General features: G+C 40.4%; 1 protein-coding gene across 2 annotated transcripts in view; it reads right to left on the reverse strand.

Annotated features, from left to right (window-relative positions):
• Positions 1-14,489: 14,489 nt before the first annotated feature.
• LOC122070951 overlaps positions 14,490-20,249 on the reverse strand; it is a 10,819-nt gene continuing 5,059 nt past the window's right edge. For both annotated transcript variants that reach the window (XM_042635209.1, XM_042635202.1), the window contains one exon: positions 14,490-14,813. In XM_042635209.1, coding sequence (XP_042491143.1) covers positions 14,754-14,813 — 60 coding nt within the window. In that variant the 3' untranslated portion in view covers positions 14,490-14,753. The remainder of the gene's footprint in view (positions 14,814-20,249) is intronic.

The raw sequence follows: 20,249 nt of genomic DNA on the forward strand, positions 1-20,249 counted from the left end.
CTCCTCTTCTCTAAAGATGAGACAGATCATTTTCAACTTCTCCGCAATTTCATAAGATTGTTAAAGATTATGGTCTTATGCTCTCTCCCAAGAAGATGCAGATTGGCGTCTCTACCATTGATTTTCTCGGAGTTACCATCTCAAAAGGACAATATAACCTTCAGCCTCATATTGCAACTTTGTTGCAGCCGTTTCCAGATGGCCCTTTGACAAAAAATCAGGTTCAACAGTTTCTTGGAATAGTCAATTACATTACAGAGTTCCTTCCTCAACAGATCAAGCATACCTCCCTGCTTCACCAGCTTTTGCACAAAAAAGCTCCTCCTTAGTCTTCTGAACGCACTACAACAATTCAAGCTCTGAAGAAACTCTCTGAGAACCTCCCCACTCTCCAGATCCCTTCTACTGGAAAAAGAGTTTTACAGACAGATGCAAGTGACACTCACTAGGGTGCTGTTCTTCTTGAAGAACATAATCCAGCCACCAAAAGGACTGTATGTGGTTACAAGAGTGGATCTTTCAAGCCTTCTAAAGCTCATTATCATTCCACCTTTACAGAGATCCTCGTAGCCAAGCGTGGCATAGAAAAATTCCAATTCCATCTTATTGATCACAAGTTCCTCGTCGAACTAGACATATCAAGTTTTCCCCATATGCTTGAATTCCGGCAGAAGATCCTTCCCTATGCACAACTTCTCTGATGGGCTTAGTGGTTCTCCCAATGGTCATTTGATGTCAAACACATCAAAGGAAAAGAAAATGTTTTGGCAGATTTCTTGTCCTGACCTACCTCAACCTTTGCCATTATACCCCTACTTTTTCCCATAACCCTTGAAGCCTCTACCTTTCAACCGCCACCAACCTCTGCTGTTCTCTTCCACCAGATCTCCCACCAGAAAACTTACAAAACCTAACCTAGAGAAAAGTCATTTCCTACAATAAGACTACGGCTATCAAACTCCTGAAAGTCGCCCTTCGCCGTGAAGGAATAATCTTACCAGGTAGCTCTTTCCACCCTGACTACCCATTCCTTACCCTTTTCTCCTTTACTACCCTATACGAACTTCAAGATCTCCCTCTTATTTACAAATGTATCTTTTGGCACCTCTGTTCGGCTTACACCATTGCTTTAAGCCTTCATCTTACCATTATCCACTGGTTTACTTCCCATTAGATGTATCCTAACCGAGGTGTTCCACGACCCAATCTCACAATCCTTAGCCTGAAAGCTCACCATGCTCAAGGTCTTTTTCTGCCAAGAAGGAACCATAAACAGGGATTACTTGCAAAAGGGCATGGCCTAGTTTGTATCTTTAGCTAGAACAGGTTCAAGCCGAGCAAGAGTGATAGCCAAAAGAGGAAATTAGCCGGAGAAGGAGAGGGGAACTGGCTCTGATACCTTTTTTCTAACACAGATATTTAGAAGTCTCATTGGGCTTAAGGAGAGCGGTCCATTTTGAAGGAGTCGGGGTTTTTGGGAAGACAATATATGGATTAAGAAGTGGTGCAGGGGTAACAGGAATAACCTGGCCATCAGGGACATAAGAAAGTTCATAAAGATAATCTAAGGAAGTAAAGATAAGTGGCATACTCTAGATCTGGACCATCACTACTCATCAGAGAAACTGAAGTAGGTAAAGACACAGCTAGTCGAGGCCGATCAAGAACCCCCCTGATCATAGTACCAACCTGCAGAGCAACCCGAGCCAAAAAGGGCACAAAACGACATCTTTAGCTTGAAAGCCCACCACCTCAAGGGTCTTTTTCTGCCATACATGGCGGATACCATGAATATGTGTCAAAAAAATAGTATCAGAGTCAGTTCACCTCTCCTTCTCTGGCTAATTTCCTCTTCTGGCTATCACTCTCACTCGGTTTGAACCTGTTCTAGCTAAAGATACATACTAGGCCATGCCCTTTTGCAAGTAATCCCTGCTTATGGTGCTTTCTTGGCAGAAAAAGACCCTTGAGCGTGGTGGGCTTTCAGGCTAAGGATGCCGTTTTGTGCCCTTTTTGGCTCGGGTTGCTCTGCAGGTTGGTACTATGATCAGGGTGGTTCTTGATCAGCCTCGACTAGCTTTGTCTTTACCTACTTCAGTTTCTTCGATGAGTAGTGATGCTCCAGATCTGGAGTATGCCACTTATCTTTACTAAATTCCTATGGCTTCACCTTCTTCTTCCCTTTTTTCTTCCCCTCGACGATCTTAGTCCTCTCGTTCCTCATCTTCATCTTCCTTAGATTATCTTTATGAACTTTCTTATGTCCTTGATGACCAGGTCATACCTGTTATCCCTGCACCACTTCCTAATTCATATATTGTCTTCCCAAAAACCCCGACTCCTTCAAAATGGACCGCTCTCCTTAAGCCAAAGAAGACTCCACCTCTGAAAGAATTAGTTTAGGCTTCTTGCTTTGATCAATTCCAGGTCCCTGCTACTGAAAAAGAACAACTATTCACCCTTGAGATATCTTCGAAGTTAATCCCCCAATGGATCTAACAAGGTTATACTCATCTCCATCTTGGAGCCATCAAATTTGTTCTCTCCTTCCATAGCGGGAAAGGACTACCAGTGGTTTTTCGGATAGCTCTTCTAGACAGTCGTTTCTTACGATATCAACATACCGTAATTGCCATTGTTCAGAAGACCTTAAACGTAGGAACAATGTTTTTAACTCTGTATCCTAATTTTAACATCCCACTGTCATATCCTCTTCTTCCTACTGCTCTTAAATTTCAGATCCATATTACTGGTGTTCCTCAGAACACTATTGCTCAGGCTGCTACTTTATACTATCAGATGGCTTATCGATTGTAAAATCATGCTTTTGATCTCCTTTTGGCCATGCAGTGGATGCTTTGTTCATAACTATGGACTCTAACCAAGTCCCTTGCTGTACCTATGTCCCTCGACAGATCTCACGAGACAAACTTCTTCGCCTCCTCCCCTCTTCTTGGGTTACAGCATAGGAACAACAAGTCTCTAATTCTCTGCAACAAGCTCCTGTAGAACCTGTCCAGTCTAAAGACACGGAATATATCATACACTCCAATGGTGAAGTTGAAATTCGGTTTCCTCCTCCAAAACCTCAAACCATTTCTTCTCCTTTTCCAACCACTTTTGGAATGATCCAAGAAAACATTCCTATCAAATCTTTTGACTCTCAAGGTGGCCCTATTTATTTCTTTCAAGTTCCCATCACTGGTCATAAATATTTTGACCTCTGTGACTGTGATTCTTGTATACAAGACTCAGAGGATGAAACCCCTCCTCCGTGTCGTTCTCCAAGACGGAAGTCTTTTCAACATATTCTCTAAGAGCGATATGAATCAAGAGATTCCTCTATAGGTCCCCTCAGTAATGAAACCAAATACCCTTTCTTTGTCAATTATGGAACTATTAAGGTTACACCTCAACCTTCTCCCTCTATTTGCAAACCTCCACCAAAACTAGATTTTCCTCCTCCGGTTATTCCTCCCTGTTGTATGTACACTCCAGGTTCTTCTTCTTCCTCCCCCCTCAAGAATTTCCTAGGACCCCATGACTCTGGCCCAGATATTCATGGTATCCACCATGTATGGAAAGTAAAACCTCCAATACATCCTACAGGACAATCCTCAGAAATTTCTCTAGCAGAAGCAGCTTTGAATTGGCAAGCAGAAAATGCTACTGTTCAAAACCAGTACCTTGAAAGAATTTTGGCTTAGACACAACAAACCCATGGCACTTTAACTCATCATGATCATCTTTTACAGTCTCTACGACGAGAAATTGATCAAGTGCATGCAGAACTTGCTGGAATTGCTTCTAGTGTTGCAGATTTCACTAATACCTTTGCCGTTATTGGATAAAAAGAAAAGCATCTCTGTCATCTTGAAGTTCAACTTCAAAGTTTATAGTGGGCACAACCTCCTTCTTCTGCAACAAGCAGGCAGCAACTACTTCCAGTTACAGTTCCAAGCTTCATTCCATAAGATCCTTTCGCCATATATGCCTCCCCTGCTCCTTCGGTTGTCACTTCCTCAAGGACTTTTCCTATTGAAGAACTCAAAGAACTCCAGCGACAACAACGTTCTCTTCCTAAAAGAACAAGAGCACCTAGAGGTCGTGTCCGTGGTAGACTTCCTCTAACCTGGAAAGCCACTGCCTCACTAATGGATCTCAATGATGATTATGAAGATGAATTTGCAGATGCCCTACCAGCACCTCCTCCTTTTACACCTTATCCTATGCATGTCTCTTACCCAGCACCGCCACCTTCAGTGCCAGTACCACCACCTATTCCTCAGACTGCTCCCCCACCATCTACCCCTGCAACTACTCAACCTCCTAAAACCATCCATACCATCATCACTCCCTCAGAGAATACTTTATCTGAGTACCTTACAAACCTCACTATTACTGATCCCCTTCCTTCATTTATGAATGATGGTCCACGACCTACTACTCCCCATGTCTCAGAAATGGATGATGACCCCGACATTCATAATCCTGAGGATCCAACTAGACCAAACCTTGTTCCACCCACACCTTATACCTCGTATCAAAACCAGCACCCTAAACAGTATTTCACTCTGGATGATATCTCTGTCTCTAAATGGGCATCAAGAATTGTAAATTTTCATGCATGGATCAATGCAGAATTATTTCACGAAGGAGCCTCCACCATCACAGTCTTATCCAAATTTGTTGCAAGACTCTGAGGAAAACTCAGGGAATGGTATTTAGCTCTTGGCCCTTACAGACAACTTCAACTCGTCCAACTCACAGAGAGCCATTTTATTACCACTCTCTATCAAGAGTTTCTCGGCCCAGTTTCAAATGATTTATCAAAGGCCCGTGACGAATTCCTTCAGATGAAGTGTTGTTCGCTGAATAGATCAGATCTTGATAAACATTTTTCAAGAATGACTAGTCGTTTCCATAAGATTGGCGGTATTGAAGATGAAAATCTGAAACAGGTTTTCTTGAATTCTCTTCCAGAACCCCTGGCACAGACACACAGCAGTTTTTGAGGAACCAGAACATTCCATTAGCCTCATGTACTATTGGTTTTCCCTACAACTATGCTCTTACTGCCCTTGATAAACTCTGCAACATCAAAAAATTCTGGAAAGATTTGCAAGATAGATCTGATAAGGTCTCCTCTGCATGTGATACTTCTTATCTCAAGATCAAGTGCAAAGGTGATAAGTCTTGTGATTGTTTCACCAAGAAGTCCTCTCACCATAAAAAGTTTCCTTCTTTCTCCCAACATCAGAAATGGAAACCTAAAAAGAAGTCCTCCTTCAGACCTCCAAAGTTCAAGAAAAAAAATGGAGATTTCTTCGAAAAAAGCAATTAAGAGGAAAGAACAAGTCTACTTCTTGCTATGTTTGTGGAAAAGAAAGACATTTTGCAAAAAAATATCCCCTGTCTCGCAGGAAAGACAAGGTCATGCATATGTTATCTTCCCTTCATCATGAAGATCTTCAAGATGCAGACCTAGAATCTTTGTATTCTCTTGATGAATCACCCATAGATCTTTCCCATTTTGCGATTGATTTCCCAGTTACAGACTCAGACCTAGAGTCTTCTCTCTTCGAGTCCGAGGAATCTGATCCCCCTACCTAGTATTTCCTTTTCTCTCCCCTTCCCACCCTAGCCTACAATCTTCTCCTTTCCTATGCTAAGCAGTTTCTCTCCCTCATGTCTCGGTTCAACTAATCCCTGAACCTTATGCCAAACCCATTAAAATCATAGCCTTCCTAGACACAGGAGCCGCTACCACCATTATGAATCCAAAATTTCTTCCTAACTCCCTTTGGAAAACCCAGGAACCACCTTTACCATTTCTTGCAACTAATGGTGAAATTTTTCATATTAACCTAGTGTCTAAACCTCCCATAAAAATTCAGCTTCTTCCTACCCTATCTTTTACCCATACTATTTTAGGAACCCATTTTCCAGGAAAAGACCTCATTATAGGCTTCGATGTCCTCAGCCATCTCCCCCTCCGTTGGACTCCCCATGGCCTTGGATATAAGCAACAATTTCTTCCCTGGTCTCCTATTTCTAACCTCTTTTTTGCAGGTCCATCTTTGTTTAAAGAATTCAAAGCACACATCTTTTCAACATCATGTGCGGAATCTCATACAGATTTTCTCACAAAATGTTCACCTTTATGGCAGAATCCTGACTTCTTCATTATTCTTCCTTTCAAAAGGAGTGAGGATGTCAACCCAAAAAAAGCCAGTCATCCAGGCATGAATCCAGAACATCTTTCTTTGGCAGTCCAAGAGATCCACCAATTACAGCCAAAGGTCTTTTAGAACCAACCCTCTCTCCATGGGCATGCCAAGCATTTTATGTCAACAAATGGGCAGAACAAGTTCGTGGAAAATTAAGAATGATAATTAATTATTGGCCTTTAAACTTCTTTCTGGCTGATGATAAGTTCCCACTTCTAACTCACCCAGCTTTACTCCTCCAGTTGGCCCATGCCAATATCTTCTCCAAGTTTGATCTCAAAGTAGGTTTTTGGTAGCTTGGGATAGTCCCTGAAGATAGACCAAAGATAGCTTTCTGTGTTCCAGGATACCATATGCAATGGACAGTGATGCCTTTTGGTTTGAAGACAGCCCCATCAGTCTTCCAGAGAGCCATGATGAAAATCTTTGCTCCCATCCAAGACTATGCTCATATATATATATATATATATTAATGATATTCTCCTCTTCTCTAAAGATGAGACAGATCATTTTCAACTTCTCCGCAATTTCACAAGATTGTTAAAGATTATGGTCTTATGCTCTCTCCCAAGAAGTTGCAGATTGGCGTCTCTACCATTGATTTTCTCGGAGTTACCATCTCAAAAGGACAATATAACCTTCAGCCTCATATTGCAACTTTGTTGCAGCCGTTTCCAGATGGCCCTCTGACAAAAAATCAGGTTCAACAGTTTCATGGAATAGTCAATTACATTACAGAGTTCCTTCCTCAACAGATCAAGCATACCTCCCTGCTTCACCAGCTTTTGCACAAAAAAGCTCCTCCTTAGTCTTCTGAACGCACTACAGCAATTCAAGCTTTGAAGAAACTCTCTGAGAACCTCCCCACTCTCCAGATCCCTTCTACTGGAAAAAGAGTTTTACAGATAGATGCAAGTGACACTCACTGGGGTGCTGTTCTTCTTGAAGAACAGAATCCAGCCACCAAAAGGACTGTATGTAGTTACAAGAGTGGATCTTTCAAGCCTTCTGAAGCTCATTATCATTCCACCTTTAGAGAGATCCTCGTAGTCAAGCGTGGCATAGAAAAATTCCAATTCCATCTTATTGGTCACAAGTTCCTCGTCGAACTCGACATGTCAAGTTTTCTCCGTATGCTTGAATTCCGGCAGAAGATCCTTCCCTATGCACAACTTCTCCAATGGGCTCAGTGGTTCTCCCGTTGATCATTTGATGTCAAACCCTTCAAATGAAAAGAAAATTTTTTGGCAGATTTCCTCTCCCGACCTACCTCAACCTTTGCCATTATACCCCTACTTTTTCCTATAACCCCTGAAGCCTCTACCTCTCAACCGCCACCACCTGGTCATAACCTCTGTTGTTCTCTTCCACCAGATCTCCCACCAGAAATCTTACAAAACCTAACCCAGAGAAAATTCATGTCCTACAATAAGACTATGGCTATCCAACTCCTCAAAGTCGCCCTTCGCCGTGAAGGAATAGTCTTACCAGGTAGCTCTTTCCATCCTGACTACCCATTCCTTACCCCTTTCTCCTTTACTACCCTATACGAACTTCAAGATCTCCCTCTTATTTACAAATATATCTTTTAGCACCTCTGTTCGGCTTACACCATTGCTCTAAGCCTTCCTCTTACCACTATCCACTGGTTTACTTCCCGTTGGATGTTTCCTAACCGAAGTGTTCCACGACCCAATCTCACAATCCTTACCTTCCTACAACTCTTTTCTCCCATAAATCACTAGTTTAATCTTTTCTCCTCCCATCTCTCAGAAACCATGGAAGAGAACCCAAACCAACACCATATCACCATCCTTTTCCACCGACCTCCTCTCATTCACCAAACCTTTGAAAACCAACAACTCTGCCATTACATTCATTACACCCCTGATTTTCATGTGTTAAACATCAAGTCTTATGATCTCTTTACCATCAGAACTCAACACAGGAATGAATGGAGATCCTTTTTACACACCATGTATTCTGCAAATGATGTCTCTCTAAGTCAAGTTCCTGCCCCTCTCCTTTTTTGAATGGATACTGTCACACCCCGTTCACACTGAACCGGGCCAGTGACCGGGTTAACACCGGTTAACCCAAACCTGCCAGGATCATCTGATACTGTATTCCACCACAACATACACACAACTAATAAAAACTTATCAGATCAGCGGAAGACTAGGTTTACCTGTGAATATTTCCATAATACTTGATACCCGAATTGTGATACAATAGTTATATACATGTGGACCCGAAGACATGATATTTACACAATAAAAGAACAATTCACATATCAAGTACATAAAGAAAATCGTAAAAAATCAGAGTACACAACTCGGCTCGGTATCAAAGGCTAGAGCTCAGCTCGGCATCAAGGGTTGAGCCCAGCTCGGCATCACATGGTAGAGCTCAGCTCAGCCTCAAAAGTGGAGCTCAGCTCGACATCAGAACTGTGGTCCCGCAGCACAACTCTCACACGAACAGTCAGTGCCATGCTCTAACTCCTTAGGGGCCCACCAGTCCTCTTCGGGGAACTCGACTGTGGGACCCACCCCATACTCCTCAGATGTATGACCTGTAAAATCATCTAAAAAGGGGGTGTACACGTGGAATGAGCTCACTAGCTCAGTAAGTGGAAAGATGGACCACACATCAATCCACACATCAAAACACAATCATATGCACTACATGCTATGCAATACATTTTAAATCACATCCACCTAAGCAACATTACTAAGTCCTTGGTTTAGTGCTACTACAGCCACAGTGCACGTATACTCCGGGTACGAGCCGCGAACTCCATCCCGCGATACACCCATAGGGCTGTCGGAGAAGGCCCACCGTGAGTACTCGAAAAAGTAAAAACATGCCAACCAACCACCGGCTCTCAACAGAAAAGTAAATGACTGAAATTAAAGGTGCTGACTCCAGCAATTTAAAAGCAGTACGATTGGCCCTCTTGAATGTACCACCGGGGTTGTCGACTGTCCTAATGACCCATCAGGCGTTATGTCTAACCGCCACAGTGACCCGACAATCGCAACCACTGCTTCCCCCCAAATAGTAACCCAACACCTTAACCCCTGTTGGGAAGGGTCATAGCACGGGATGGTGAAAATCCTAAACCGCATGCTCCTATATGACGATAGTACGATTGTATAGTGCCACCGCGTCCCATACCACAGGCCACCAATGCACTCATTTTCAAGTCGACTACGGCATCTAGTCTATTAATGCATCATGCACAATGATGTCAACATTCAATCACATAAGCATCTCATCACTTGGCATTTAGAAAGTAAACATAGCACACATGCAATACAATGTGAGGATGACTAATCTACATAGCATTTTCATGATGGCATGACTAGACTAGATACAATTAAATGAATGTCAAACAATGCCTTGAAACAAGGCCAAACGTCCTCTCCCCACTTACTTGTAGTGTACAAGGATTCCCGCTCGGTACGGGTGAGATCCGGTGCGAGAAGCGTAGGATTTGGTGAACCTAACATGAGTGAGCGGGGTTAGAACTTCACCATTTTGGAATCAAAATTAACACGATTCAATGACACGATCATGTTTAGAATCCTAAAAGAAGGTCACACGCCCGATTTGGGTCCAATCGGACGTAAAAATCACATTCGGGGCCTCTCAGGTGGGTCAGACAGCCCACCTGTTGGCCCACCGGTCTGGACCGGCAGGCAGGTTGGCCCGCCGGTTGGGCCAGGGGCCTGCTAAGACCGGCAGGCAGGGTGGCCCGCCAGTTAGCCCACCGGTCTGGCCCGTCGGTTGTGCCCGAGGGCCCTGCCCTCTCAGGCGGGTGCCCACAGGCGGGCCAGATGGCCCACCGGTCTTGCCCACCGGTCTTGGCGGAAAAACTGTTGTTTCTTCCCAACTTCCTCCATTATTTGGGGATTCAAATGGGGCTTTTTCAAACCCATTCTTCACACTTTCAATGTCTTATAGGATGGTTCTAACCTAGATCTAGGTTAGATTTAAGGTATGGGAAGTCATCTTACATTCTTTGCTCAAGAACACCTTCAAACCCCCAAAATCACTTCAAATCCACAATGCTTCTCCAACCTTGTCAATACCTCTTCAAATCCTTCAAGATCAACACATAAATCATCTATTAAACGTTAGATTCATCATTTCAAAGGGGATTTACAAGATTTCAAGAAACCCTACTCGAATCAAGGGTTTTTCCTTGGGTATGGTGAATGTTTAAGGAAACCAACTTTGCTTACCTCTAAATGTAGATCTAGTGTTGAAGATCACTCTTCCGGCACCGGAATGGGGAGATCAAGCTTCGGCGCCGCTGAAATCCTTCTCTACTTCCTCTTCCTTCTCTTCCCTTCTTCTTTCCTTTCTTTTCTCTCTCCTCTTTACTATCCTCACCAACGTACGAGTGTCATAAATGAAAAGAAAAGAAAATCATAAATGCTATATATATATACTTCTTAAATAACTAAATAGTTCACATGGATGGGTCACTCAGGTGGGTGGGTGCGCCCACCTGTCTGCCCACCTGAGGGCCAAAACTTAAGATTTTGACAGAGTTCGGGCCCCAACGCGACCCCACCCCTGGCATACGAAGTAATATACGTATACACCTTAATATACGGCTACAATACCTGCTTTATCCGTACATAGCCTTATGATAGGTGCATGTACACGGCTTGGGTACTCCCGTCTCTTCTAGCACTGGCTCGGACTTGTCGGGCCAGCCGGTGTTTAAGGTCACCCTTGCCATCATAGTCCATAAGGAGCCCGCTCTAACTCTCTCCGGTTCGGATCCTGCATAGTTAAACCGGGTCAACCGTGTAATCAGACCGGGTTTAAGAAGTAGGGTATTACAGATACTGCATGAGAACTTCATCAAATAGGCAGACTCACTGATCCACGTATTGAAAAGCTACTTGATGCCTACAATGACTGGTTGATTGACACTGCCAGCTCATACCCAACCAGCAACACTGATAGCTCTGATAATTCCAATATATAATTTTATATTGTTGTTTTGTATTAAGTATTGGTTAGTGATCGGTCTCACTTATCATCTTGGTTTGTGTGTTTAGCATGTGGGATACTTATATAACTTATCTTCTCATGCTTTGTTAAAACCTTTGTACGTGTCTAGTGTGGGGTCCAATATAAACGGACCCAATGTTTGTTGTAATGTTACTATAAATAAAGCCTTATGCTCAAATAATAAAAGAGGAAGACTTCTGAATTTTTATATCTCTCGTTAAATTCAAAATTTTTTGAATTTTTTTCTTTTCTTCTCTTGGTAACCAAATAGGGGTGTCAATTCTTAAACCGAACCGGTAAAACCGGTTAGATCGAACCGATAACAACACGAACCAAACCGAACCGAAGCCTTATTGAGTCGGTTTGGTTTGGAGTATTGCAACGCCAAAACCAAACCGAACCGCACCGAAAACCAGATGAACCCAATGCCAAACCGAAACCGGCTCAAAACCCGGATCGAAACTAAAACCAAACCGGTAAGAAACCGAAACACTCCAAAATTCATTAAAAAAATCAAAATTTGCATAGTTTTTTGTAAACATTTGTATGGAAAGTCGAATCCAAACTGGACCAAAAACCAAAACCAACTCCGGTTACAAATCGATTTAAAAAACCGAAGACAAACCGAAACCAAACCGCACTGAAACCGAAACCAAACCGAAACCGGAATTTCCTTATTGGTTCGGTTTCGATTTCAACTTTCCCACATCGAAACCGACTCAACCCGGACCAAAACCGAGCCAGACCGACCGATTGACACCCCTATAACCAAACATACATACTCTTTTTATTTTCTCACCATTTCTTCTCTTTTCTTTTCTGTTCTAGATTCTTTTTTCTTTTCTTTTCTTCTCTTGGCTACCAAACATAGCCTTAAAGTCTTATTATGCATGGAGCTAAAACGAAAACCTAACCACGTTTGTACTTTTTTCCTTGGGTTAAGAATTTTTCTTTGCACTTGGTATGTCTTTATCCAAGAGAAAATTCCCCTTTTCAAATTCAAAATTCCTCTTGGAAATTGTGAAATTTTCTTTTGCTCCCCTAAAAATTGTGAAAATATGAATACATAATAAGACAAAAATGAATAATTATACAATGATTTCCTATGTGTCTATCTCTCTCCTAAAATTCAAAAATTTTTGAATTTTTTTTTTCTTTTCTTTTCTTCTCTTGGTAACCAAACATACATACTCTTTTTATTTTCTCACCATTTCTTCTCTTTCTTCTCTTTTCTTTTCTTTTCTTTTCTTTTCTTTTCTAGATTCTTTTTTCTTTTCTTTTCTTCTCTTCTCTTGGCTACCAAACATATCCTTAAACTCTTATTATGCATGGAGCTAGAACGGAAACATAACACCCCCCGCCCCCCAATTCTTTTAGATTGACATAAGGAATCCTTAGCTGGAGGCATAAATGTTTTGGAGCCTAGATCCTTTCCCTACCAAAAAGAGATGCATATTGAATAGATTTTTGCTGGGAAAAGAAAATAAGACAATAAATGAGTAGAAATGGATTGAAGAAACATATTTTCTTAAGCCAGTCCTTCCAACTTGGGTTGAAAAATAAGTTTTTTATGCAGCCAATTTAACTTTAATACAATTAACTATGGCTATGTTTGGTAGCCAAGAGACGAAAAGAAAAGAAAAGAAAAAAGTACATTTTTTGTACTTTTTTTCTTGGGTTAAGAATTTCTCTTTGCACTTGGTATGTTTTCACTCAATAGAAGATTCAGCTTTTAAAATTCAAAATTCCTCTTAAAAATTGTGAAGTTTTCTTTTGCTCAAAAAAAAAAAAAAAAAAAAAAAAAAAAATCTTACAAAAACACAAGAAAACATGAGAAAATATGAAAACAAAATAAGACAAAAAATGAATGATTACACAATGATTTCCTATGTGTCTATCTCTCCTAAAATTCAAAATTTTTGAATTTTTTCTTTTCTTCTCTTGGTTACCAAAAACAAACATATTCTTTTTATTTTCTCACCATTTCATTTCATTTCTTTTCTTTTCTAGATTCTTTTTTCTTTTCTTTTCTTTTCTTTTCTTTTTACCGACCGAAGAAAATTGGGGTTTCCAAATATATATGTGTCTTGATTTTTGGAACCGGAACCAGAAGACTTGCTCTGCTTCTAACAGAAAAGTGAGAGACTTGCAAACTTCCTCAAGTTCCTGTGCAACCTGAGGAGTTTGCTCCAAAGATTCCAAATAATAGTATTACTGAAACAAAGCCTGCTTCACAAAAGAAATGCAACCACAACATCCCTATTCCATCTGCAAAGATGACTGTAAAGAGAGTTGAGTATTTCAGAGGAAATAATGTTAGTTATGTAGAAGGTGTGGGAAACAAAAATCCATACATCATCAGCGTGGGAATTGTATCCAGCATTCGCAAACACGGTTGGGTCTCATTTGCAATCTCTACGCAGTTGAAGGCCAACAGTCGGGCTACCAATTTCCATCATAGGGACCACGTGACCAGGCAGCTTTCTTTTTCCCAAAAAGAAAAGTGAAATACTAGAAACACCTAACATAATCACCAGAACTACTGCAACCTTAAAAAGAGAACAAAAACAATCACATAAAAATGGCCAGAAACTCCTTTTTGAGTCCTTGAGCAGTTTGATTCAAAATGTTCAAACGAAGGTCGAACCGGGTTCTTAAAGACAACTAATTTCCCTTCAGAGCATCATCAGCCATCACTGAGAATGAAAAACAACTAAACAAGAGGTTCAATATTTTCACATTTTTCTGATGAACTTCCTCTTCAGCTAAGTTTTATATATATGAAATTTCATCTGAACCTATAAAAAGAAAGACAAAACAAATGCTGACTGGAGAAAAAAAAAAAAAAAAAAAAAAAAGATCAGTCGTCGGAAAGTAAGATGGATGAGAGGATTTGCCTAAAAATAGGACAATTGGACTCTCAAAGAATGCAGGGAAAGAGAAAGAGGGATCGAATGGTCATGAATTGTGTGATCTTAAAAGCCTTGATTGTGTGACCTTTTTTTGCCATAATATTTTCTACAGTTGCTTGAAAGTTGACACAAACCCAGCAGTCATGCAGCAAAATTTTCAAATGCAAAGCACTTGAAGCAGTTCTGCTCTGGTCCTTCTCCTTTTTCCTCTCTTGGACCAATATCCCTACAGCCTCTAACCTATATCCACCAATTCCCATCCTGCCACTGTTTCAGATGGAAGATTCTTATGAGCCATAAGCACACAGTGTCATCATTTGCAAGCCTAGAAGGTTTAGATCACGACATTCATCAGAAAATGAGCAATAGTTTTTGTATATAATACATCACCATTTCAACTGAGCCATTGTATCCGTCCATGTAAACTCATTAAAGGCCGAAATGGATTGACCAGGACCATATTGAGATGTGGACAGTGTTTTCCAAGTGTAATGGTTTTCACCTGATGGTATTACCATGACAATGTATAAACTTGGCCATCTCCAGTGCACTGAGTCAAAAAGGTTCCAGATCTGTTTCAGGTGCTATCATGGAGTCCCAAGGAAACACTTCGACATCGGCGTTTCTTTGAGCAAACCTGAAAATAAAAAAGATCATCAATCAGAGACCAATATAGGGCCATTTCAAAGAAAAAACTCAGGATAGCAGCCATCACTCAACCATGGCAAGCAACGACCTCTAAATGATCAGGAATGCAGCCAAAGCAGAATATTCAGTTTCAATGATTGACCAATGTGTTCATATGACAGTTAAACAAACAACATGCTAGTAATACAACCAATACGTGTCAACTACATACAAAGCAGAGTACTATAAAGATAGGTATTCCATCCAAAAGAGTGTCCTAGAAAGAAAATAAATAAGTATTCCACGAGCCAACCACAGATTTAAGTGAAGATAGATATTATGAAGAAAACAGAGAAACTCGATGTTTGTCCCATCTGTATTTGTTGCCTGCAACAGCCCACAGAACTGTCAACTTTTAGGGCATTATAGGATAAATCGACACATTATTTATTATGTCATGAAAGTGGAGGCCTTCATGAAGCATTCAAATACTCTAATTTCTTAAGTGTTTTAATCACCAAATCCAAAGTTATGCAAGCCCTAGCTGAAGATCAACAAGTAGGTCTCTTACGAGGCAAGAGATCAGCAGATAAAAACAACATGCTGATAGGAAAGGCACAGACTGTCCCAAAATGCAAATAGACCAACAGCTATGTAACTTACAAATCAGTCTGTAATATGACAACACTTCTCTTCCAAAAAATGTAGGCCATACAACAAGCACAAAACACAACACACAATAAAAGCAAGTAACGGCAGAAAAACAGAGAAGAAACGACGAGGGAGAAAGATTCACAGGCATGAGCATCACAAACATCTATGTCAAGCGGATGATACAAGCCCCTTGCTGATTGTTCCTTTCTCAACTGAAGTTTTGTTTAAAAAAAAAAAAAAAACAAGTTCAAAATCACAGAATGCAGAGAACCATTGCCAACAAAAACTTTACAAGAGAGAAACAGAAAAGAATCACAAATTCTTTATTTAAATATATTTAGATAAGAAATTAATAGGCTCCACCTTTACTACAATGATGACCTTGGCCTCGGCCTTTTTATGTGGCCTTGCCTTTAGAATAGGTGCCTGAGCAGTGTTGAGCTTTATACTTCCATAACAACATGCTGTTGTCATACCAAAATTGAAGAACAAAATAAAATCCTTCTCACAAGTCATGACCCTTGGAATTGATTCATTGGGATTTTACATTTAACACTTCTTTTGGCCTAACCGAGTAGTTACAATCTGTCTAATAATATTTCTGTCGACTTTCTTCTTCGTCTGAGTTTTTCAATGACGGAACCTCTTCTCTTCCTGCTACAAGTTTCAATCCCTATCAAGTAGGCATACAAAAGTAAAATTTCCACTCCTCATCTTCAATATCACTCTTCCCATAGCATAGATGGATTATCTCATAAGGGAAACAGCACTAGAACTTTCAGAAAAGACAATACAAGATTAAGGTCACAAGCGGCCTTGGATGTAACATATGACACTCACCTTGGGTTCCTCCTAGGCATCAAGGCAGCTGGCCACTGCTGTGGCTTACTTTGGCACCATGACAATTATGCAGGCGGCTGCTACTGCTGCCACTGTTCTAAGGGTTGATAAGGCATCCTTTTTGATATTGGGCCTGAACTTTATCTTCACACAGGATTATCATTTGAGCAAGCTCAAGATTGTTTACCGTTGGGAAATCGGATCAAGTGTTGTCATTGTTGGCAACAGTGTGGTGGTTCTAGCTAAATTTGTTTGGGTTCGGTATCTTAACCAAATACACTTGGATTTGATGATTGGGTTGGTTATGAATTATGGGTCAAAATTTGGGTTCAATCTTGAACCAATTAGATTGAATTGGTCTGAGTAGTCCATTGGATATTTGGATTGAATCTCATTATATAAGCAAGGTGGTTTGATGAGGTAAGAAAGCATTATGTATATGCAATGGGCCAGCAAGCTTGAACGTGTCTCTCTTTTTTAGTAACCTCTTTGATTTAAAATCATAAATACAATAAGAGTTCTACTATAACATGGAGTGTATGGCAGCATCAACAACCTGTTGGTTTTGATGTAGTACAACCCATAGAACCAGCAAAGCACATGAGTTGATGAGGTAATTAGAGTTGGGCTCGGTTTAAAGAAAAATAAATTGAGTCTTATTAGAACTCTCAAAGCTCATGGGCGGTTGGTAGAGAATTCCAAATATAAGCGATTGAGATGGGATTGGCTCTCATATGAGTAAAATACAGCAAGATTTAAAGGAGTTAGAGATGAATACGTTGCTGAATTGGAGACTACAGATTGGTTCAAATTAGGAGTTGAAGTGCTAGAAACCAACATGAATTCAGCAAGGTTTCTACAGTAGTTTTATTTGAAGATGAAGTCTAGATTCCTTATCTCATTCAAGTGCAGCAACTGCCAAGTGTTGGATTCAGCCAGAAGAAGAAAGTGAAGCTATTACAAATAAGAGAGAATAGCAAGAGTCTGGCACATGTTCAAGAACTAAAAAATTGGGAAGTGGACTTCAGATTGGATTCTTTCTCATGTACATGGACAGCAACAAAATAAAGAGCGCCCAAGAATGAATAGAATTTCAGATCAAGGAGGATTCTTTCATGCTTAATCAATCCACTCAGCAGAATATGGCTTCTTCAAGTCGTCTTTTATTTTCAGCAATAAAAAGAGATTTCGTGGGCAGAATATGCAGCCTCTCCATTACTAGCAAAACCGAGAGAGATAAAGAGAGAGAGAGAGGGAGAGAAGCAATCTTGAGAGAGAGATCCAAAAGGCTGCTATGTTGATGGTTTGAGCATGTTCTTCTATATGTCAAGCAAGCGATCATCAACGGGATTACACAGGCTTAGGTAATCCGTATCTGAGATCCTTATTTTTGTATTCTAGAGTGAATATTGTTAAGAAACTCTAGATCAATGATGTATTGGGTTGGGATTTTATTTTATTGATTTAAAATTGTGAACCTAGCAAGTTGGGGCTTGTCTAAGGTGTGGGGTTGTTGCCCTTGTCTGAGTTGCAGCTCAGATTGAAGCAGGGATAGGTGTTCCTGGACCATTGTAGCAGTTGAAAAAGTTGAGTATTGGGAAAATACGAAACCCTATATGGGTATTCCTCCGTGGATGTAGGCACGCTGGCCGAACCACCTATATCTGGTGTTCTTGTCTCGTATTTACTTTTCTACATATATTTCAAGTACGTGTTGTGCAGAGTGGTGGGACATTGTCTGGTAGACCCAGCCACATTGTGGTGTGAGGTGGACGTGTCGTTGTTTGTGTGATTGGTAATTACGGGATTGCCCCGGTCAATCTATAACTTGAAAATTGGAAGTTTTTGTTGGGTTGCAAAGAAGGAAATTTTTAGAACCACTGATTCACCCCCCTCTGTGTCAACCTGGGAACATCAATTACCTTGTTGGTATTCCTATGTTGAAGGACCACATATTCTCCTCCTCAGCTATCAGAACCACCACCAAATTAGAAGCCTGTTGAGGACTTTATCTTGGGTCAAAGAGTTTCCATGTGATTGCCTCTTCTTCCCTTTACTCTGTTTCATCTTCTTCCATGTAAGATCTTCTATTTTAGATTCATGTTTACCTGGCGGAGTAGGGCAACGAACTATCGAGTGCTTTCAACAGCTCCTAAGGTGACATTGAAATTTCAAAAGAACAGGGGAAGAACTGTGTACAAAATTTGGGGTTAAGGATTATAGATGCGATCAATTGCACTAAAACAAAGAGTATGTAATAATAATAGGGATGGTTTAATGTATGAAGATTTCCTGGATACACATACATGTTCCAGTACTGTCTTAAAAGGATGGCACATAGATGAGAGAAGCTGATTAATAATTATCCTTATTCCTTATTCAGAAATGCCAGACCTATGACATCGTATTGATACGGCAATGCCTTGGACCTTAACATGGTGGGTCCCTCTACATAGGGCAAGGAGAGTTGATTGACAGCTATATCCAGAAATACCAGCCCTAAAGTATCATAATGATACAACAGTGCCCCATCTCAACACAGTGAGGAACTAAATCCACCTTTTCAAAATCCAGAAAAGGGGGGAGAGGAAATAAATGCCATACTTATTTTGGAAGTTTAATCTAATTTTAACAAGAGAAATAAAGTTTAATTCTATTATATATATATATATATATTATATTGGGTAGGGGAAAAAGCCGTTAGAATATAATCGTTGCAAATGTCTCGGAAAGAGAGTATGGAAGAAAGTGGACTTGGCATTGAATGTTCATCATGACTAAATCATTCTTCCCTGCTATGAAAGAACTCGTCCTTGAGTTAGAAACGATGACTGGAGCCGTGATTCGATCATTGGTCATGTTCTTTATTTTAGAATATGCCTCTTGATTTCGGATCAACTATGTAGACTTGATTGCCAGGAAAATCGAAACTTGCTTTGATACCAAATTGATGTAACTCAAAAAATGAAAATGCTAATAAAATAGAAAATGAAGAAAAGTACAAGATAACAAGGATCAGAGAAGACCACTTAACTCTGGGTTTCTTTGGGAATCATCCAACCCAAGTGTGAGACTCATTCAACAATAGAGGACCTCAAACTCACAATGGGGGCTCTCACAATGGCACACCCAAAAGTTCCAAAAATACAAATGACCTACTCTACCTTCCATAACCAAAAGATATATATATATATATATATAGAATAGGGAAAGGAGCCACTCGAAAATAGGAATTGGAAATGTCTTGGAAATAGTGTATGTAAGAAAGTGGAGTGGGAATTAAATGGTCGTCATCATGACTACATCACCTTGATGATACTATACCTGAGTCTAGGGTTCAGGAATAAACCTTCCAGATCACAGTAGAAGATCTTTGCTCTTCACTTATGGATTTGCCTGATTGTAGACCCCCCCCCTCCCCCAATACCTATCTTGCACCTTAGGAATAGACTGGGCACAGTAGATCCTCTTAACTTCGCTTTTCTCGCAGCCCAACACGACTTTGACTTAATTGTCTCTTTGAACTTTTTCCGCAATAGGTTTGACTGGTTTTATTTGAATTTTTGTGATCAGGTTCAGGGTCAATAGTTTGACCATAAATGCAGACTAGGTTTCTAAACACTTGTATCATGATATCAAAAATTTCCCCTCTAGGCATCTCCAAGTTTACTGATAATAATATTTTTCATTAAAGCTAAAGATGTACACCTTGATACTATAATTTCAATCTTGCATCAAAGCACCAGTGCTTTTGCCATCTCAACAATCTGCATTCACAACCTTATCACTCCTGTTTCTACTGACAATTTGAAGAAACCAACGATCTGTCGTTACTGACCAGTACTAGGATCACTTCTGCAGATTTTCAAGTTTCAAGAACCAGTCTAAAATTGGATCAAACTCCCACAGTCTCTGTGGCTTCTCTTTTCTTTTTCTTTCTTTTTTTTTTTTT

Source organism: Macadamia integrifolia, chromosome 2 (genome assembly GCF_013358625.1).
Source record: "Macadamia integrifolia cultivar HAES 741 chromosome 2, SCU_Mint_v3, whole genome shotgun sequence".
NCBI classification, from domain to species: domain Eukaryota; kingdom Viridiplantae; phylum Streptophyta; class Magnoliopsida; order Proteales; family Proteaceae; genus Macadamia; species Macadamia integrifolia.